We start from the raw sequence: 22800 nt of genomic DNA on the forward strand, positions 1-22800 counted from the left end.
AGCTCCTCTGCAGCCGCAGACACCTAACTGCAGAATCTGGTTTCACCAACTTGCGGCTCCCCGGCGACTCCCACACAGCACCCGAACCAAAAGTGGTACACAAGCCCCGGAGTACCAAATCTCTCTCTCCTTCAAGTTTGGAAACACCAGGTGCTACCAGAGCCGTGCCGCACCAATACCCGGGGTACCGGACCCTCTGCAGCATTCAACAAGATAGAGTCCAATCCGGACTCCAAATGCCCAGGAAGCAAGCACCCATTGAGGGACGTTGAGACCCTTGAGACCCCCTTCGTGAGTGGCCAGCTGTCCCGGAATCGCCTCTCCAAACTGCCTACTCCTGACCCCAAGGACTTCTTTACATACGACGCACGGCTGACCTATCTTCTCTGCACCACCTGTGCTTCCGTGGTCCTGAGCCCCTTGGGGCTTGCTCCCTTGAGTGGGAACCCTCAAACTTACCGCTAAGTACCCTTGTGCAGTGTGTTTTCAAGTGGCCCCCTTCTTCGTAGCGCACCAGCTTCTAACAACCTCGGCACCCTGCTCCTGGACGAATCCGGTACACTCCAGAGAATCCGCTGGTGGAACATTAGGCTTGACTAAAGTGATTTATTTTGTGGACTTGTAAAATTCATATCTTAAAAAGTACCTACTGTAGAACGAAGGTCTCGGATTTATTCTTGAGTGTGTGCCTCATTTATTGCCTCTGTGAGTACAACAAATGCTCAGCACTACCCTCTGATAAGCCTAACTGCTCGCCCACACTACCACAAATAGATTGTTAGTATTATCTACTTTTGCCTCTGTATACCAATCTGGTTCTTACTGAACTCGCTGCACGGTGTACTTCATTTTAGTGTGCTGTATACAGAGACAGTGTTCTCCACTGACATAGTTACATAAACCCAGGAACTTTTGCATTTCCGTCACAGTCTGGGGCTCTGTTTGATGGATGCTGCTCTTTCAGGCGTAACTCGGTGGACTGAGGCCGACAGCAGTTGACCCAAATACTGGTCTTCCTCCTGACAATACTATAATTTGTCTCTGTCCACTTTGTAGCCCTGTTGTGCAAGGGTGCACAGCATGGACACAGTGTCCTTTCTGCTCTGCTCTTGTGTAGCACTGCAGATCAGCAAGTCATCGGCATACTGGAACACCTTGCTGTTGCATTGAAAATTGAGAGGGTCATTTTTGACCGTCTGTTGAAGATGCTAGGGGACTCACAGTATCCTTGATGTGAATGAGAATGGAGGTACAGAGAACCACGTTATGAAAATGCGATCAAATAGTGACTGTCTGGGTGTAGGGAAATGCTGAAAATGCATTCTTTAGGTCTGTGACTAAAAAGCATTTAGCATCTGGGGGTATGTTGGGGAGGGTAACTGAAGGGTCTGGGCTACAGGGAATTCTGGTATCTCTATTTCATTAAGGTGTCAGAGGTCTTCAATCATGCACCACAATCCACCCTTGACCTTCATAACAGAGTAAATCGGTGTGTTGCAAGGGGATACACCTGGGTATATAACTCCCTGCTCTACCGTGTAACGGCTGAAATGTCCTGCTCTGCTTTTTTAGCTAGAGGGTATTGTCTCACTCTTGGTAGTATTGCTCCTTCCTTTAAAGTTATTTCGAATGGTACTTCCTTGCAGATGAGGCCTATGTCATGGGAGCCTTTTGTCCACAAGTTAGGAGACACCTACGCAAAGTTATTATCCTTGGAAGGGCTTGAGACATTTCTTGGTACCGCAGATCTTTTTTCAAAAATGGTGTGTAGTGGTATACTGTCTTGGTAAACAGTCATCTGATATCTCTCACTTTTACGGTAGGATCATGAAAGATGATGAAGGCCCACATCGCATTGGTGTGGTCACTTGCCATTACTATTCCATAGGTGGGAAATATATCTCCAGAGCTTCTATCTCCAGGATGAGGTCTTTACCTGAAACATCAGAACCAGACTTCTCAGAACGGGGGCTCTGCCATTGGAAGAGAAAGTTCCTTGTCAATTCAACTAGTTTCCCTGTTAATTCTGGTGTTTCTGCTATGATGGTATATACTGCTCTAGTGAAGGCTGAGATGTCTGTGGATCTAGCCCTGACCTGGTCACTGGTTGGGAGGTGTGTTACCATTGTTCTGATGCGCGCGCGAGAGACATTGCTGGATGTTGAACATATTTTATTGCCCTATTCTCCTCAAAGTGGATGGACATATTTAATTTGCCATAAGAACGTGTCCTAACCATTCGGCGGGGCCGTTGGGGAGAATAAAAGACTGCAGTTATTATATGACCCCCTAGTTCATTTCCACAGATCTAGTAAATGGAACCCTCATCACAGCCATGGAGAACCCCTGTGTGTCCATTGACGAATATGATAGTGGAAGGCCTTTCTCACAGGACCTGCAGGCCCCAGTGTCAATGAGAAAGCTGTACTCCTGGTCATTTATGGCTACCATCACAGTGGGTTCCTCATCTGGCCTGTGGGTTACCAATAAGGCTGGCACATGCAACTGCTCTGTGTGCACCATTATTGGGCATATCCTCCCATGTAGTTTTGTTGAAAGGGGTTCCTGCCCCTCACAGTTACCCCTCCTTTTGGGTTCTCGTGCTGTAAGATGGGCTGTACTGTCTTTTGTGGTCCCTACTGCATTTGGGGCATGGGCAGCTGTAATGGCTGGGGCTGTAATTTCTGTTGAGGCTGTAGTTGTACTTGGGGCTGTGGGAGCTATATCACTTGGGGACTCAAGACGGATTGTGCCACAATGCCACCAGGTGCTGCCATTTGTTAGCCGTATGTTGCCCTTGCCTGGTTGTTACGTTCATCACTCTTTTTGAACAGGCAGTCCTGGCGTCCTGCTGTAGTGGCATGTCTGTCCACTCTCGCATGTGTTTGATCTATTTTCTCCAAACCTTCCTCCTTTCGTCTTCCATTCTTGTTATTTCTTCCCTGGGCATAATTTTGGGGTAGCATTGCAGTGCTTACAGGTGGCACACCCAGGGGTCCTGCGGCAAATGGGGTAGCAGCGGTGGCAAATTCTCCCTCTGTTTTCTTGGCCAACTTCTGCTGGACCAAATTTGCTGCTGCTTTTTTTATTTTGGCTTTTTCGCTCTTTTCCTTTTTCTGTCTCTTCTTACAGAAGTGTATTATGTGTGCTTGTATCTCTGTCCATGGTTTGGCATCTAATGCCACTATGTTGTCTAGTTTAGCTGCACTTCAGCTGGTAGTCTCTTTTTCACTATATTATAAAACAGTACTGTGTTTCCTCCAGTTATGTCCCAACTTTCCCCAACTTTCTGCATCCATTTTTCCTTCATTCTACTAAGGAATTGGGTTAGATCCACATTTAGCTGCATTATCTGCCCCATAAGATACCCAATGTCTGGTATGTCTGCATACATTTTTCTCAGTTGTTTCCAAACAATTCCAAACAATGTAATTGGCGCATCTCAGCTCGTCCTTCTAGCAGATGGGGATGGTGGTTTCCTATTTCTGTGACATCTGTGCTAGTCACTGATTTTCTGTTAGGTTTCCCGAGTCTGGAGGAGGACATGATCTACTTCCGTGCGTCAGCTCAGCTAACTAACTGCAAGATATTTCCTGGCATTAACATGTGATGTGACCTGTCTATTTCTGCCCGAACCCACAGTGTTTCATCAGTCTCTATTTCTATACATGGGCCTGTTGTTACTAACAGGGACTTAAAATTATCCCTAACCTGAAATGTCCGCATGTGGGTCTGGAGGTCTTAGAATGTTGTGGGCTTCTACCTTATACATCCCATTCCTCCCTCTATCATGTACAATGGGGAACGTGCGAATATAGTTATTTCTTGTACGATTTTGTCTATGACATTATCTCCCCTTATCTCTGAAATGTGCCACTGCTGTTCAGGAAGAAACAATTTAACACTTTATCGAATTCTATTGCATTTTATGAAACCTGTGAATAACAGACCTGCATGTTGATTAACCTAACAACTTCACCATAGAAGAAATTCTGATCTAATAAGCATCATCTTATGCTTTCATTTTATTTTTCAGGTCACCTATGGCTCATTTGATTACACATCCTTACTCTACCTCTCAGACTATGCCAAAGATTTTGGCGGTGGGCGATTTGTGTTTATGGATGAAGGTGCCAACAAGACAATTGAACCCAGAGTTGGTAAGGCTGACTTCTTTTATTTTATTTTAGTAGCTCGTCTTGGAAGAGGCAGGCAAGCAGAATGTAGAAACAAAAGTCACAAGTATCTTGGGGTGCTCATTCCACTCACGTTGTTTGTCACTCTGCCCTGTTTGCTTGTACTTTGACTTTTGGTTGTCCATATGAGTCTTCACTCTGACATAGAGGACGCCGACGCTGAGTCTACTGCAAGGGCTGCAAATCATAGCCATTAAACTAGACATCTAGTAAACAGTGTGTTTGAACATCCATCTTGTAAGAAGGTCTGGAATTCCATCTCCTTCCTTGAGCACTGCAGAGAATTGTACACAGAGCTTCACAGACGATTTTGAACCATAATTTGTCTTGGTATCTGTCCTTAGTGTCAAATTCAAACCAGTGTAGGACATCTTCACCTTCTCCACTAGAACATTTTATTTAGAAGTCATGGCAGAACTTGCCAACCACATTAGATGACAACATGTCAACTGTCAATGCTTGAGATAATTCTGACTGCATTCTTCATTGGATAAAGCCTTAGTGGAAGTGGAAGGCTGAATATTTTTCATAATGTAACTTTTGTGACCGGAGATTTGTATAAGTCTCACCATTCGAGTAAGATGAGGTCCATTACTGCTGGATCTTTCGTGAGTATGGACAGGAGAATTACATTGTTTGAAGAGACATCCACTTATGCGGGGAGATTCAAGTGCTCTCTTGGAAAATAGTCATGAAAACCAGCAAATCTACTGTCGTGCTATTCTTCTCTTTGGAATCTGGATCCAAGTCTACTTTTTCCTGGTCCTTCATGGTAATGTATTCTGGTCAGTTCAAGGAAGAGGGTGGAAATTTAGTGCAAAGTTGGGGAAAGCCTGATAATCATGATTCCTTTCTGGTCCCCAGGTTTGGTGTGAATGGTGCCTGCCCCATTCATGGCCAAACCATTGTAATCTGTACGTATTTAGAGTACATCTATACAGAATAGGGCAAAAACCCATCCCCCTTTCAGCCATGGTTTCCTGCTGTGCCATTCACATTATATTTATTTATTTAAGTACATGCACAGTTATTAAAAACAATTGTATACAAAAGAATTAAAAATAGTGCAGTAGTTCACGGGAGTGCCACTCTTATGGGTCTACCTAAAATGGGTTAAACCAATTCATTAAGATTAAAGTCTTTAGGAAGAAGTGCAGGCAGAAGAACACACTTTTAATAAAACCATTGCATACAAAAATGTTAAAAGATAGTATAGTAATTCACATAACTGCTGCTCTTGTGGAGCTACTTATATTGCCACAAACTCATACAATCAAGTCATGAAGATTTAACATTTTTAGAAAAAAATCCAGGCAGTGGAATGCAGAAGAGCATACTGTAAATTGGGGGGCCAATAGCCAGATTGATATGACTGTTATCTTTGCTCAATGGTTATTTAGGGAGACACTGCAGATTGGATGTTTGCCTTCTTTGCTGCTCAGCTCAGGAATGTAACAAAGCGAGCAGTTAGCCTGAGATTGGTGGCCAGCAGGGACTCAATCACAGCTCTTCTGCACATTCGTATTCCTCTTGTTAGAAAAAATAATTTGATCCAGTGTCTGTGTTTCTTCAGGAGAGCAGGGCAAGTGCATATTATGTGTTCAATGGTTTCCCAGCCATAGTTACATAACTGGCATTTCTCCCTACTGTCTGGCTTGTGCTAGCTTGGGCCTGGTCTAAAGTCAGTAACTCACTGAGTCGATACATGATGACCTGCAGTTTAACTGTTGAGGAGAGGCTGGCTGTCAAGTAGGATTGTGGGTACAGGGCCTTGTAGTTATTTGTAATCAGTTAGGCGTGGGATCGCCTTGCCTGCAAACTCTTGTCCTTGATGAAGCAGAGACCCTGCATGGCTTTGTTGACTACAGCTTTGAAGGCCAAAAATGAAATTACTGGGCTCCATTGTCCACCTAGTTGTATGTTTAAAAGTGCCTGACCAAGGAATGCCCTGGCCACTGCGGAGGATCACTCGGTTCTGCATTTTCGTCCAAATGAGTTGATTAGTGTGTCGGTGTTAGAAATGGGATTTTTAGTAGGCTAGGGCGTGGGCCAAAGCCAGGCAAAGACCACCACTCTAGTCAGGATAAGGAGTTACACGTCTAAAATAACCCCTGCTCACCCCCTTGGTAGCTTGGCACGAGCAGCCAGGCTTATCTTAGAGGCAGTGTGTAAACCATTTGCACATGACCGACAGTAATACAGTGTACGCACTACAAAAGGACACCACACCAGTTTAGAAAAATATACAATATTTTTATTTAATTAAAACAAGACCTAAAACGATAAAAATCCACAATACTATACTTAAAAGTTCACAGTTCAAACATACGTTGATTAAAAAGAGTTCCTTGTGTGGATAGCTTCGTCCGGCCTTCCATGGCGTCGTGAACACACAAATCCAAAAGCAGTTCTGGCTGACCGTGGGGTCGCAGGCCAGCTACGGTGTCGGAAAGACCCGCAAACAGTACCTTTCAGAGATGCAGGGCAATGAGGCCATTGAAGTCACTCACGTTGCAGGTCCAGCTCCTTTCTGATGGGATCAGGAGCGCTGGCGCCAACAGGCGTCGGATGCTGCGGTGCGAAGGGCAGCGGTGCGGCGTGCAGTGCCCCAGGTGGCGGTGCGAGCAGCGGCTCGGTGGTAGCATCAGATGGCGTCGGTGAGACCAGGGTCGCGGTGCGAGAGGGAGACGGTGCTAGTCACGTTGCTAGCAGGTCACGGTGGAAGCAGCGTCGTCGTCGTTGCTGAAGCGCTGTCGTCGGCTGACGAGCGGGAGTCGATGGCACCGGCGTCGGTGGGCCAAGGCTGCGGTGTGGGATGGGAGCGGTGCATCTTATAACTTACGAGCAGAGCCCCCAAACCACGGTGCAAGCAGCGGCGTCGATCTCGGTGGGAAGTGGCGGCGTCAGGGAGGCCACGGCTTCGTCGTGTAGCGAGGTGGTGTAGAGTACGGTACCCACAGGTCGCGGTGCGAGCAGCGGCTCGGTGATGGCATCAGCAGGCGTCGTTGGTGAGACCAGGGTTGCGGTGCGGCATTGCGGCGGTGCCCTCTGCGGTGCCAAAGCTTCGGCGTGAAGCAAGGCAGTGCAGAGTGCAGTTCCCACAGGTCGCAGTACGAGCAGCAGCTTGGTGATGGCATCAGCGGCATCTACGGTGAGACCAGGGTCGAGGTGCGGCGTTGCAGTGGCGCCCTCTGCGGTGCCTTCAGGGCATGGGGTCAGCAGGATCGTCTTGGTGGTGTTCTTCTGGTTGCAGTACGAAACACACAGTCCCCAGTGCTGCGGGTCGAAGAACCTGGAGTCTTTGATGTTCCTAAGACTCCGTGAACAGGGGGAAGCTCTACTTCAAGCCCTCAGAGAGTCTCACCAATGCGGTTGCAGAAAGTCCAGTCCAGGCTTTTCACTGCCCAAGACAGAAGCAGCCACTGCAGGTCGGCCCAGCAAAGCAAGCAGCAAAGCAGTCGTTCATTCTTGCAGCTTCTCCTGCTCTTCTTCTTGGCAGTCTTCTTGATCCAGATGAGTTCTACCGTTTAGGGGTCTGGGCCCCCCAGTATTTGTACACAAAAATCATTTGATCTACCAGGCAGAGGGTGTCTGTGTCCGGCCAGAACCAGTAGGGCCTTTTCTGGCGTGAATTCCTGGCAGGAGGTGGAGACTGCTTTGTCAGAGGCAGACCAGGCCCTTTGAGGTGCAAGGAAATCTCCTCCCTCTTCCCCCCCATCGCAACCCAGGTCTATTTAGCCCTTTCCTGACCTACGTAGAGTATCGGGAGCCACCCTGCTTCCTAGCCATCTGTCGTCCAAAAACCAGACTCCAGCAGAAGCACACGGGATGACCGAGCAAAATAATACCCACTTTCTAAAAGTGGCCTTTATGAACTCAGAATGAAAAGGTCACCCTCGCTAAAGGCTGCGTCTTTAGACGCTGAGTTCAGGCATACCAAACTTCATTCACTTACACCTTTTTCGGGCTACGTATGTGGGTGGCACAACCCGTGCTGCAGGCCCACGAGTAGCATTTGACTCACAAGCCCCGGCTCCCGCAGTGCCCTTTACTGGGGACTGACAAGTAAGTCAAACATCCAATCATAACACCATTTACCACGGGAGCACCAGCACCTTACCACTGATCAGCAGTGCGAAAAGCGCGCCAAAACGTTACACCAACAAAAACAGAGTCAAAACCGGGAGGGCAGAAAGTAAAAACTCGGGGCAAACATGCCAAAAGATGCCAAGTCTAACAGTCGGGTTTCGGGCTACAGAGTCTGTGACAGAATTTTACGAATGACCCCTGGTGCATTACGTTTTGGCTGGTAAGTCCAAACCAAACTCCAGCCGTATTTGGGAGAGGGATACCCAGGGGGCGGGGGTAGTAGTGAGAAGACCTTCCTGAGTGTATGTAAGACCAGGGTGTTGAGAAGCTGTGCGTTTCTGTTGTACTGGTCTTCAGAGCTGCATGACATGGTTGGGATCTGTTTTGCCCTGATTACTTCCAGAAGAGGCCTCAAGGAGGGCCCAGACAGGCTCTTAGCTTCTTTTCTAAAAGCATATTAAAGAAATCCTGCCCATTTTCAAATGTATTTTTGTGTGGCAGGAAGGAGCCTCAGTTGTCAATTAAGACACCCAGGTACATGTTAGTGTTATCTATAGGAATCTTGCTGCTGTTTAGGAACCACTCGCCCACCTTTTTGATTTTGTTCCCTTTGATCATTTTTTTAGTCTTTTGTAGGTTTACCATGAGGTGCTTTTCAAGAATTTTTGCATATGTCATCTTCAGCGAAATGGTCAGATAATTAACCCATTCTGTAACTTCCAAATTAGGTTTCTTAAGTAGTGGTCTACCATTGCGTGTTTCCACGCCCAGGATATTAAACCCTTCAATAATGAGCAATTGAGAAGGTTTACCATAGTTAAAGAGAACGTCAGGCAAACCTTTCTTGGAATATCAGGCGGCAGTGGGTTTATTGGAGATCCAGACTTGGTGGTGTCCAACAGAACCATAAAATGTATGTTATCGATGGGACAGAGGGATGCCAAAAAACATTCAGGAGGCACAGGGGAGGTGGAGAGACTTCCCCAGCGTGGGTGGAGGTAAAAGAAGCATGAATGTCAGCCACTTTTTCTGCAAAAAAATAAGCAAGATCATTACTATGTGTTCAACCAAGCGACATAAGAGGCAATACAGTAGTAGGATCCATTAGAGACTTCACAATTTGAAATAGTTGTTTTGAAGAATTTTAAGCACTACCAATTTTATCAGAGAAGTAGATCGCCAAGGCTGTTCTACAAGCTCTGCGACACTCTCTCATAGCCAGGTTAAACTTTGCTTTATCCTCTTGGGTGTAATATTAGCGCTAAGCTTGTTCTAAGCATTTATAGTTTTTCTTTAAAGCTAGTAATTGTTAAACTAGGGAGCGGGGAGACGAGTTGGATCAGTGTCTAAAGTGAGGGTCAAAGTGAGGGTCAAAGAACCCGACTTAAACTCAGAGGCCTTTTCAACGGAGATTAAAACTGGGACTGCAAAGTGATCAAACCAAATAAGTGGCATAAGGGGCTCAACAAGGACATTGAAATCAATTGATTAGCAAAGGAAGGGTCAGGTATGTGCGCAGCTCTGTGTGTAATATTACACAAAAAACGGTCCTGTCAGATTTACTATGAATATTTAGAAAAAGCAGTGGATTGCTTCCTACACACAAACATAGGAGTAGTAAACTGGAAAAATAGCAATTTATGATTGATCGAACGCATTCAGTAGTACACAACAATGTCCATTTTATAGAGAAGGGTGCTCTATGGTTAGTGCAAGGGTACTCCTGCAGTGCGTCAACTGGTGTTTATACAAAAAGAAGAAAAAATATTTTATATACAAATGCACAAACAATATGGTAGCAAAGTTGTCTGGTCAAAACAAAGTTGATTAAAGTCTGTGCAATTGGGATTTTGTACTGCTTTCACAAAATCCGTTGTCCCAACAGAATGTTTTTAAGGATGCAGGCATACACGAGGAATCTGTCGACGTTTCGACCTGCCAGAAGAAAGTGTCGGTAGTGCATCATATAGGGGTCTTCATCAGGATGAATAATGGGAACACCCTGTATGTCAGAAAAACATAATTCAACATCTCCTGTTTGCTAGAACAATACAGTACCAATGGTGACTCAACAGGTCGTCATTGTGAAAGGTCGTCATATTTTTTTACTGTGTGGACGATTGAGTGAGAACAAATTCCCTTTACCACTGGGTGGCAAAAATCATTTCAACTAAGCGCATTGACAATAACATCCAGGCAAACTCCTAAACAGAAAAAAACAAAAGGGTAAACTCCACTAAATCCTCCTACTATAAATCGAAAAATACAGAATGTGTACATGGGAGAAAATCAGTCACACCAAAGAGATGTGCAAGCGAGTTAGTGATTTCTCAGTAAAATTCGCATCTCAAGTGAACACTAAAGAGAAAAATATAAAAATGAAAACAAAAAGCGCCTATCAGAAAATCCAGATTTGGGGTTTTTAGCCAGTGCATACCGATTTTATGAGAAACTTTCCCTCTCTTTTGGCCTTGTCCTGCCCACGGGTGAAGACCGTGTCCTCATGTATTTTGAACTGAGACCGCCAAAGTGAAAACTACAGCGGGGCGAGCCACTGAATGCTGGAGCCTGAAGCCCGGGTCTGGCTGGGCTCAGCGTCCTGTTGGAGTGTCGAGCAGAGCTGGCATGTGGCTGCTGCCTGCCCCCCACCTTCTACCCAAGATGTGATGCTGGGGCCAGAGCTGACGACTACTGAACGGCAGAGCCGGGTTCAAGTCTCGGCTCTGGCTCAACATTCTGTGATTCTAGGCAAATCGCTTAATCTCTGCGTTCCTATAAAAAGGAATGTGACCTTGTGTCATGTACCTAAAGATCATGTAAAGCTGTCCAATACTTTTCGGTCAACTTCGCGCTATATAATAAATGCAGAGGATAAAACAAAGAGGTCAAACAAAGCGTCAACATGAAAAATGAAAGTCAATTAAATAACTATTTAGTGGCTGATTTGTATAAAGTGAAAGTAGAAAATTGGATAAATCATGCCTTCGCCCCTTAAATTATGTGATCTTAGGGAAATATTTTATTTCTCTAAACCTCCATGTTCTTCATTATCAGTATGAAAGCACGTTCAAGTATGTGAGTTCGGAATACCAGTGGCACAAAAACCGATCACGTTTGATTTAATAGACAATAATGTTGCTCTATATTAATCTAGGTCATGTACACTGTTTAGACGGCAACTGTCTTGCCTCGTCATTCATTCATAATTCATGTTTAAAAAATCACTTTCAACTAAGTACTTTAAAGTAGAGTGCTATAATGTGTTATATTAATGTCAAAACTTAACGTGTTTAAGAAAACCCCTTTTTGAATTTTGAAAGGACTTTATCATATTTTACGTGATGTTTGTTGTATGATCTACTTAGCAAACATTTTCTGTGCTCGGCTCGTGCACGGGTTCTGAACCACAGGGCTCCTGAACCATTTGCAGACACCTGCTGGAGGCGCTGCCCTTACCTGTTGGCGGTTTGCGAGGGCAGGCGGCTGTGTGACTTTTTTCCCTCTCGCCACGGTGGTGGTGTGTGTGGCGCTAGTACCGAGACGGGTACACTAAGACTACATCCCCCAGGCTCCTTTGCCCTCTGCCTGTGATCCCGGAAGCGGCATTTCGCGCCCGAAGGCGCCTTAAAAACATCTCCGCCCCCGGCAGAGCGGGGCTCCTGAACCATTTGCAGACACCTGCTGGAGGCGCTGCCCTTACCTGTTGGCGGTTTGCGAGGGCAGGCGGCTGTGTGACTTTTTTCCCTCTCGCCACGGTGGTGGTGTGTGTGGCGCTAGTACCGAGACGGGTACACCAAGACTACATCCCCCAGGCTCCTTTGCCCTCTGCCTGTGATCCCGGAAGCGGCATTTCGCGCCCGAAGGCGCCTTAAAAACATCTCCGCCCCCGGCAGAGCGGGGCTCCTGAACCATTTGCAGACACCTGCTGGAGGCGCTGCCCTTACCTGTTGGCGGTTTGCGAGGGCAGGCGGCTGTGTGACTTTTTTCCCTCTCGCCACGGTGGTGGTGTGTGTGGCGCTAGTACCGAGACGGGTACACCAAGACTACATCCCCCAGGCTCCTTTGCCCTCTGCCTGTGATCCCGGAAGCAGCATTTCGCGCCCGAAGGCGCCTTAAAAACATCTCCGCCCCCGGCAGAGCGGGGCTCCTGAACCATTTGCAGACACCTGCTGGAGGCGCTGCCCTTACCTGTTGGCGGTTTGCGAGGGCAGGCGGCTGTGTGACTTTTTTCCCTCTCGCCACGGTGGTGGTGTGTGTGGCGCTAGTACCGAGACGGGTACACCAAGACTACATCCCCCAGGCTCCTTTGCCCTCTGCCTGTGATCCCGGAAGCAGCATTTCGCGCCCGAAGGCGCCTTAAAAACATCTCCGCTCCCGGCAGAGCGGGGCTCCTGAACCATTTGCAGACACCTGCTGGAGGCGCTGCCCTTACCTGTTGGCGGTTTGCGAGGGCAGGCGGCTGTGTGACTTTTTTCCCTCTCGCCACGGTGGTGGTGTGTGTGGCGCTAGTACCGAGACGGGTACACCAAGACTACATCCCCCAGGCTCCTTAGCCCTCTGCCTGTTATCCCGGAAGCGGCATTTCGCGCCCGAAGGCGCCTTAAAAACATCTCCGCCCTCCGCATCGCGGGACAGCGCGCGGGCGGCGCCGGGAGAAGCCCGGGACAAGGGCGGGACCGTCTGTGGCCGTCCGGGGCCGGAGGAGGCCGGGTCGGGCAACATCTCTTGGTCGTGAACTCTGGGTTAGTCTGGACTTTAATTCTCCACTGACAATGAGTCGTGTCTTTTATTTGTTTTATAGTATTCAGCCATAAGCTATACATAGAGTGTTTTATCTTTTTATATTTGATTGCTCAGTATTTAGCTATTGTTTTTATAGGGGTTTCTATTAGTACTGCACCAGCTTGTTAGCCTCCACCCGAGTTATGGGGAAACACACTAAACCCTCTTCGAGTCGTCCTATGACTAGACAACTAGCCAACTCGAATCCCCCGCTCCTAAGTCTGACAGCGATAGATAAAATGCTGCAGAAAACAATTGGGGTGGTTGCTACAGCCATTGAAAACACGGAAAGACGGCTGTCCATTACTCCTGCATTTACTATGGCACCCCCACACGATGGTTCGGCTGATATGTCCACATACCAGGTGGATATGGAAGCTATGTCATCTATGCTGCCATCTTTTACCCATTTACCTTGTGCACAGGTGATTTTAGATGAGCCTGAGCTGCCGGAAGTCGGTCCATTATCATCCTCCTTTGTTTCTATAGTGGCCCCCAAGAAGCAGGCAAAGTTAAAGTAAAATAAACAGAAAACTAAAAAAAGGACTTTAAATTCTGCTCCTCCTGCAGCTGGGCCTGCCCCTTCAGTCCTGGCTCAACACCCTCCTATTTCTAATCCACCGGTCTGGGCTTCTACTCTACTAATAGATCTACAGTCGCATATAGATCATTCCCTAAACCTTCTCCTAAAAACCCTGTCATCTAAAATAGACAGGTTGGTATCCCTTATCAATACCAAAGGTATTGGGAAGCAGCAGCCAAACCATGATCCACTGCACAACTCTCGCTGTACGGAAGTTATTAGCACCCAAGCTATGATTAACAATCCTACTCCTCAGGGTCAGCCTAGTTCCCGCTCGCACCCCACTCCCTCTACTTCAGCACAGCCACTTGTGGCGCCACCAATTGCCCCTCCTCTTTTTGCTGGTCCCCCTATACCCCTGAACGTCCCCCGAGTCTCTACTGTCTCATCAGCTTGTGATCAGTTCCAGAGTAATAAGGATCATAGCCCACGGAGCTCTGGTGGGGGTAGGCCTCTTCCTAATATGGGTGGGAACTTAGCCTCTTGGAACCTGGCTGATCCCTCGCCACTTGCACAGCTCCCCCCCGAGTCAGCTCCGTATGTGATTGTGCTTACAGGAGTTCCTCCTTTATCTAATGCCAAGGGGGAAACTTACCATGAACTAAAAAACAAAGTCACCCATTGGTTGTCTAAAAATAGACCATTGAATGGAGTTGGCAGAGGGGAAATCCTTTTTGTTCGCAGGGTTAGCTGGCTAGGGACTCGTCCAAAGGACATCAGTGGGGATTGTGTTTTGATTAATTTTAGGGACCCCAGAGTAGTGGGACACATACTGGATCTGGGTGGGAAGTTTAAACTAGGTTCCATTGATACTTCTCATCTGGGGTATTTTTATTCCCATCCCAATGTCTTGAACCCTGTGGAACTTCCATACTCTCACCAAGCATCTCATAATTCCTATTTTAATATCCCGGTTGCCAACCGTTTTGATGTGCTTGGTTCCGTGGATTGACCATCATCCCGGAGGCATATCAAGGGAAGGCACATGCACACGGAGGGGAACCCTGGTAGAGAGGACCATGGTGTGGTGATGGATCTCTCCTTGGCCGCACCTGGTATCGGGAGAGGACTTACTCCCTCCTTTTTTTTCCAACTGAATAACAGTTCTATGGAAGGACACCCTGAGTTGTGCCCCCCTGAACATACTGCTCCCCATGAGTCCTCTACTTCTCTCCCCTTGGTGGCCAGTTCCTGTCGTACACCCTCACGTAGACCACTAGGGTCCTGGAATGTGGCTGGACTGGAGTCCAAACTCTCTGACCCTGAGTGGGGAGAGTTAATGGACAATTTTGATATTTGTCTATTTCAAGAAACTTGGCTTCGGTACAGTCCAGTGAGGGTGGGTTACGCAGCTTTTTTTACTCCCGCGGTCCAAGGCACCAGGGGCAGACCTTCGGGGGGGTTAGCTATTTGGGTTGCAACTCATTTAGGTTGCTCTGCAAAGTCTATAGACACAAAGTCCCCTGATATCTTGTGCCTGCTACTTACCTTCCCTGCCGGATACTCGCTGGTAGTACTAAATGTCTATCTGCGTCCTTATCCGGTACAGCTGGGTTTGTCGATTTTGGGGGCTTTAGATGAGGTACTACACTCCCTTCCCCCTGTGTCCCACAAACTATTAGGTGCGGATTTTAACTGTCACTATGAACCCCTCCCTGGGATCCCTCCTCCTACTTGCGATGAGGACGAAAATTATAAAATCCCAGATCCTACCATCTACCCGGCCAAGCGTCTTCTCCCACTAGCCCTTGAGATCAATAAGCTAGCCATTGCACAAGCCTTGAGGGCCTGCAATGGTAGATTGTGCCCTGATGTACTGGGAGCTTTCACCTTCAATAGACCCGGGAGTTGCTCGACTATCGACTATATTCTGGTGAACGTGGAATTTTGGGGCTATTTAGCAGCATTTTCTGTTATTCCGCGGGTCGATAGCGATCATAACTTATTGTCATTGGAATTGGTAAATAATATTGGTGGTAGTGCAGGCCCACACGGCCTGACACCACCTAATAGCGAGAACTTGGTCCTAGCTGCAGGAGGTAGACGGATTAGGTGGGGGGTTGTGACCGATGAAATAAAGCTTGCAGCTTTATATAGTAGTGTCACTCGCTCCCTGGAGGCGGTTTCCCTCCTATTGAGCCCCAATGGGGATATTGAGCAGAACCATCTCCTAGATTTCCAAAACATCCATAAGGAACTCCTCGGCGGCCTGGTTGTTTTTTTTTACAGTGCATCTGTCTCAAGGCCAAGGGCCCCAAGGCCTGAGCATTGGTACAATGGTTCCTGTAGGCTGGCCAAGACTGCCCTGATTAAGGAGATAAAAAATGGTACACTGTCTAGTATCCAGGCTGCGAGGGCCTTTTATAAAAATCTGATTAAGGAGGCAAAATCTGAGTGGGAGGATCTCAGGTGGCAAAACATGAAACAAGCACTAGCAGATCATGACTCGAGGGCCTTCTGGAACATTGTTCGAACTGGTACGGTAGCTTGCAGCCCCGCTATCATTCCCAACCTCAGTGAGGAGGTCTGGCTCGCCCACTTTAAACCCCTATATTCTCTTAGTGACCCTAGGGGAGGATCTGATCTGGTAACCCCGCCTAATGTTATTCTAATGAATCAGATGGACCAAGAAGATTCTGTGAGGATCTTTCTCCCTCTCAGAAATAGAGTTGGCCCTTAGCACCTTAGCTGTAGGGAAGGCTCCGGGGCTTGACAGGATCCCTGGTGATCTGTTTAGAAGTGAATTAAAAATTTGGGCCCCCTACGTTTTGGTATACTTCAATGCCATTTTGCAGGGCCTTGAGATCCCGGATACCTGGTTGGGAGCAGAAATTATACCCATTCATAAAAAATCTTCCCCCCTGACCCAGCCAATTATCGCCCCATAAGTTTGATTGACGTCTTACAGAAGCTGTTTGCCCGAGTCCTTTTAACAAGGCTGCAGTCCTGGATGGAGGACCATCAAATTCTAACCTCGCTCCAGGCAGGGTTTCGAGCAAAGGTCTCTACCATTGACCAATTGTTTAGGCTTCAGTTGATTCACTGGAAGACAGTCAGCATGGGTGCTGGTAATCTCTACTTGATCTTTGTGGACCTTCGGTCCGCATTTGATACGGTCCAAAGGGAAAAATTATGGATTCTGTTATTAGAGATGGGTGTTCCCCCGTACCTTTGTCATCTATTCGAACGCCTACACCAAGGCACTTATGCAAGGGTGAGATTTGGGAGATGTGGGGAAATTTCAGGGCCATTTCCGGTTGAAAAGGGTGTGCGGCAGGGTTGTGTCCTGGCCCTCACCCTTTTCTCCCTTTTTATTAATGGGATGATTGAGCATCTCCTGCGCGCCGCTAATTTGGATTCCCCTATCCTTGCGGGGCGTAGGATACCGGCCCTAATGTTCGCGGATGACACGCTCTTGTTATCTAAATCTTTCATGGGCGTCCAGCGTACATTGGAGGCCTTTTGCTCTTTCTGCAAAAAAAGGGATCTGGAACTGAACCTATCTAAAACAAAATTTATGGTTTTTAGCTCCAAGTCAATCAACTGTCCCCACCCCAAGATGGGAGATGTAGAGTTAGATAGGGTCTCTACCTTTGATTACTTGGGGGTGACCCTCAATGACAAAATGAAATGGGGGTCTCATATGGCGAAGGCAAACCTGAAGCTAGCACAATCAGTGGGGGGTTTACTGAAGGTCTTTAATAACACTTCTTCCAAACCTCTGGGCCCCCCCATGGAAATCTACAAATCCCAAGCAAGAGGGGGCGCGCTATATGGCGCTGAGCTTTGGGGGCATTCTACTCCTGCTTCTTTATCGGTAATTGAGAATTCCTTTATCAGGCGACTGCTGAAATTACCTGCACGCACCCCCTTAATTCCCTTGAGATGGGATTTAGGTTTAGTTCCTATAGAAGAAATTGCCCTGAATCGCCCTCTCCTGTTCTGGAGACGACTCTGGTCAACACCCGAGCTTGCAAGCTATAGGCACGACCTAGGTGACATACTGGCAAGGGGAAAACTGGAAAAAATCCCTTGGTTAACTTATGTTAAGACCCTTTGTTATTCCATAGGGAAGGGGGACCTTTGGTCCGCCCTGGAAGAGACAAGCCGCACACTATCTAAGAAATCTTTGAGTGAGGCCCTGTATTTGTATCGGAAGGAAATTTTATTACATTCTTCTCTGGGTAGGCTCACTGACACCTTCCTGGACATTAAGTTCAGCCCCCAGTACGAAACCTTCTTGGATGTTATCCAACCCCCCTTGGCAAAGAAACTTTACATTCAGTTTCGACACAGCTCGCTACCTCTGAGGGCTTTTACATGTAGATGGTCTAACGTATCTGATCGATCAAGCACGTGTCCTGTATGTACTGATATTCGTGAAACAGAGATGCATGTCGTTCTTTTTTGCCCCCTTTATATCAAGGCTAGGAAGAAGTGGATCATTCAGCTCTGTAAGTCGAGGGGCCTTAGGGACTACCAGGTAGTGTTTAGAATTTTGAAGTACGATACCACCCCATTGATAGTGTTTGCGATGGCCAAATATCTTCTTTCTATGTGGTTCACCAGGTCCAAAAAAATGCCTTCTGCCCCACAACCCTCTTGATTCCAGTATTACTATCATTGTCATTATAGAATCTTGTGGTGTAGTGAGATCACTTTGGGCTTTGGTCACAGCTCTAACAAATTTGCTTCCTGTGGAAATAATTTGTTCTCATTTCTCTGGGCAATTTTTTTAGTATAAAATTTTTAATGCTTTCATGGATTACACTCTACTTAATGTTGATTTAATCATGTTTTATTGTACAGAATTATTTATGTCTTTTTATGGTATTATACCGAAATAAAAGCTTTTGACTGACTGACTGTATAAAGTGAAAGTAGAAAATTGGATAAATCATGCCTTCGCCCCTTAAATTATGTGATTTTAGGGAAATATTTTATTTCTCTAAACCTCCATGTTCTTCATTATCAGTATGAAAGCACGTTCAAGTATGTGAGTTCGAAATACCAGTGGCACAAAAACCGATCACGTTTGATTTAATAGACAATAATGTTGCTCTATATTAATCTAGGTCATGTACACTGTTTAGACGACAACTGTCTTGCCTCGTCATTCATTCATAATTCATGTTTAAAAAATCACTTTCAACTAAGTACTTTAAAGTAGAGTGCTATAATGTGTTATATTAATGTCAAAACTTAACGTGTTTAAGAAAAACCCTTTTTGAATTTTGAAAGGACTTTATCATATTTTACGTGATGTTTGTTGTATGATCTACTTAGCAAACATTTTCAGTGCTCGGCTCGTGCACGGGTTCCAAGAGCCGAGCTAGACCCTTGGCTCGGCTCTCCCTGTTAATTAATGGGGGAGTCAAAGTTACTTTATTGTAATTGCTGCACTTGAAGATGTTAGTAAAAAATATTCTCTTAAAAATACACAAGAACATTTAATTTGTCGAGTGAAATCACCACTTCAGACTGCGCCAATCAAGCTCACATCCCCTTAATTTAAAATATTGTACTTTGACACATTTATTAGCTTACCAATTTGTACAGGTACACAATACATGAGATTTACACTAGATACAATTACCTTTCGATGATTTTTTACATGTGTTATAGAGCCTCTGGAGCCCTAATAAATATGTGTTTAGTCATCACTAATATTAAGTCGATGAGTTCTAATAATAAAGGATAACGACTAAGGAAGCATAGCTTTTTAAGAGTCTTTGAATTCCTTATATCCAGTCTTCATTGCATTACGGGCATGACTGATTTTTTGTAAAGAATCTTGTAGCCCCGCATGTTCAGTGGTTTGCAGTGACATACAGATAAGCAAATGTGTATGAATGTGCGGTTTATGTATGCATACATATGGCATATGGCAATGTTTGTATGCCATCTTTGGTTGGAAATTAGTCATCTTTCACTTTAAATAAAGGGCAAAATATGGTTGATACATCAATTCTGTAACAAAGTGAAATACTTGTGTATTGCTTGCACTGAATGGCGCACTGTCTGTTTTCATAGGACTCATTTCTTGCTTTCCATATTCAAGGGAGGGCAGTATGTTGTTTTCATTGGTTGGTTAGTATCATTCACACATCATGAATGACTGGTTTATGCGGGCTTCCAGGGTCTGATGGCTTGCAGTCGTCCACATTGTGCATCAAGGGCATGGCTCTTCATCCTACAAGGTCTGAGCATGGCATCTGGCTTTGGCGGCCTCACATTACTACGGCTGCACTCGTCACTTCACCAGCACTCATGTACACGAGAAGGGAGAGCGAAAGAAGGAGAAAGAGGAAAGGGAAGGACAGATTTAAATGGTAGAGAGCAAGAAGGCGTCTGAGAAGAGAAAATGATGAGCCAGCAACGGCAAATACCGAAAAGGAGAGGAAATCTGTTAAAAAGAACTGCAGATATAGAATACGTTCGTAACGTGGACAGAAAAGGAAAGAGCCAGAAAAGCAACACAATGAGAAAGAAAACACACGCAGGTTGAAAGATAAAAATAGTTTGAGACTGTTGAACAAAGGTAGACAAATGGAGCAGAAAAGGACGAGATAAATATAGCGAAATCATTTTAAAAGGAAATAGATTAAAAGAGATAAAATGTACAAGAAAAAGTGGAAATGAAAGGAATCTGACAGAAAATCTGCAGTTAGCATGCCACACGTTTGAAATCCTGCGATAGTACAATAGGTAAATATGCTGACTGAAGAAAGCCATGTGTACATACTGTCAGAAACCAATACAATCGTTGCAAAAATATTGGTCTGCCCTGCATCCCACATGGACTCATTTAGTAAGAATGCTAAGTAGTTTAATTCTCCTGACTGCGGAAGTCAGCAAGCAATCAATGTATGGGTCACAGTTTCCAATTATAAGAGTATAGATGTTAATAGTTCTCTGTGCACATAGTCATTCATTATGATTTCAATTCAAAGTTAAAATCACGAGATTTAAGACAAATGGGTGTATTGTGAGTAGTAGAGAGTAGTAGAGTAGTAGAGAGTAGTAGAGTAGTAGAGTATTAGAGTAGTAGAGAGTAGTAGACAGTGACGGCCCGTGTAGGGCGTTTTACCGGGGCGGTGACGTGGCACAGAGGAGGGGCAGGGTGGGGGGTTGCAAAATGCGGCATAGGGTAGAGTTCAGGTAAGTTACGAAAAAAATTAATAAAACGAATTTCGTTGCGTGCGCTGCATCGCCAAATGCGAGGCAGCGCGCGCAACAAAATTTGTTTTATTATTTTTTTTCGTTACTTACCTGAAATCGGCCGTTTGCCGCATTTTGCAACCCCCCACCCTGCCCCTCCTCTGCGCCACGTCACCGCCCCGGTAAAACGCCCTACACAGGCCGTCACTGGTAGTTATGTTATGTTATAAAAGGTTTTATAGCGCGCTCAATTACTCGAGAGTATCCTGGCGCGAGCAGTTATCGGAGAACCTGAGAGACGGGGAGTTTGAGTAAGTTAATTAAAAAGAAAGGTTTTAAGTTGTTTCTTTAAAGGGCCAAGCTCCTGAATGCTCCGAATAGTCAGCGGGAGCGAATTCCTGTAACGCCCTGAACGTCTCAGGATCGTTTAACAGACACGACAATGAGGACGCAACCACTAGTGAAGGGTTAGTTGTTTTAATGAAGGCAAATATAATACAAAGAATAAACAAGTTATAGTCACTGGAATCCTCCAGGCTAAGTACGTTACCAGCCCACAGCACGGATGGTCCTAACCGTCCTCTGCATATACGCCGGTCCCGGCGTATGCCAACAGAGGGCAGAAATGAAATGGCCGACAATGCCAATCGGTAGGCTGTGAGGGGCACGAAGAGTGTTGGGGAGAATCGAGGAGTCAGGGAAACACCCAGCCGGGGTCTCTACCTGAAGGGAGCAGCCGCTCAACCTCTTCCTCAGACTGCACCGGGACGCGGAGTCACCTCACAAGCAAGAAGACTGAACCGAGAGCAGCCGCTCGATCGATCCTGTGGACTTCCGAGTCTGTAACGCGGCAAACACCTCCTGGTGTGCGTTAAAGCTGGCAGTCCCTGTGTCTCTGGTCGGGCTGGGAGTTACGACTCCAACCAGCAAAAGCGCCACTGCGCTTGGACTCAGCCGAGTCAAAAAGTGAAGCTCAATGGTTGACCGGTAGAGCTTCCGGGTCCTTCACAGGTGACGATGGGGCAAGACACGGCCCAGGGAGTAACGACTCGACCTACCTCCGTTCTTGCCTTACTGGAGCACCACTCCGGAACACTGCTCTTCACGAAGCAGGTACGTCGGTGTGAACACAATATCCGACAGCGTTGTACCTCCCGGTTCCTCCCTTTATAGGGCGTGTTTTCCTTGAGTTATGTAACAGCTCTCCTGTTTACATAAGGGCGTGTTTCCTTGAGTTATGTAACAGCTCTCCTGTTTACATAAGGGCGTGTTTCCCTTGAGTTATGTAACAGCTCTCCTGTTTACATAAGGGCGTGTTTCCCTTGAGTTATGTAACAGCTCTCCTGTTTACATAAGGGCGTGTTTTCCTTGAGTTATGTAACAGCTCTCCTGTTTACATAAGGGCGTGTTTCCCTTGTATGACAGGAATTCTTGACAGTACATCCTCCCTCTCAGCGGCTCCCCACGGGTCCAGCGCTGGCAGGAAAACGCCGATGGAACAAGGAGACCAAGCGCGGAGCATGAACCCCTTCAGCCGGTTCCCATGAATGCTCCTCCGGGCCATAGCCTTTCCACGCAACCAGGTACCACAGCTTCCCCCTGCGCCATTTGGACGCCCGTATGCCCGACACTTCATACTCCACCTCCGACTCCACGCATACCGGCCGAGGTGTCCCAGACGGCTTGGAGGGTGCTGGTTTGAGCAATGATACATGAAAGACAGGGTGTATCCGCAATGACTGGGGCAAGCACACCTTCACGTTCACGGGACCCATACACTTGGTAATTCGATAGGGGCCCATGTACTTGGGATGGAACACACTGTTCTTTCGAAACCTCATGTTTCTTGTGGATATCCAGACGTAGTCTCCAGTGCGGTACAGTGGCCCGGGCCTTCTCTTCCTATCTGCCGCAGCCTTGTATCTTCTCTTGGCCTCTATTAGGACAGCCCTTGAGCGCATCAATGTGTCTTTTATGTGTGCCACCCTG

At 46.5% G+C, this 22800-nt stretch overlaps 1 protein-coding gene across 4 annotated transcripts in view; it reads left to right on the forward strand.

Moving 5' to 3' along the window:
• Positions 1-22800, forward strand: part of OGFOD3 (2-oxoglutarate and iron dependent oxygenase domain containing 3) — a 1085915-nt gene that overhangs the window by 864096 nt on the left and 199019 nt on the right. For all 4 annotated transcript variants that reach the window (XM_085616866.1, XM_085616868.1, XM_085616865.1 and 1 more), the window contains one exon: positions 4037-4160. In XM_085616866.1, the coding sequence (XP_085472992.1) occupies positions 4037-4160 (124 nt within the window). The remainder of the gene's footprint in view (positions 1-4036; positions 4161-22800) is intronic.

This window comes from Triturus cristatus, chromosome 7 (genome assembly GCF_964204655.1).
Source record: "Triturus cristatus chromosome 7, aTriCri1.1, whole genome shotgun sequence".
Classification (NCBI taxonomy): Eukaryota; Metazoa; Chordata; class Amphibia; order Caudata; family Salamandridae; genus Triturus; species Triturus cristatus.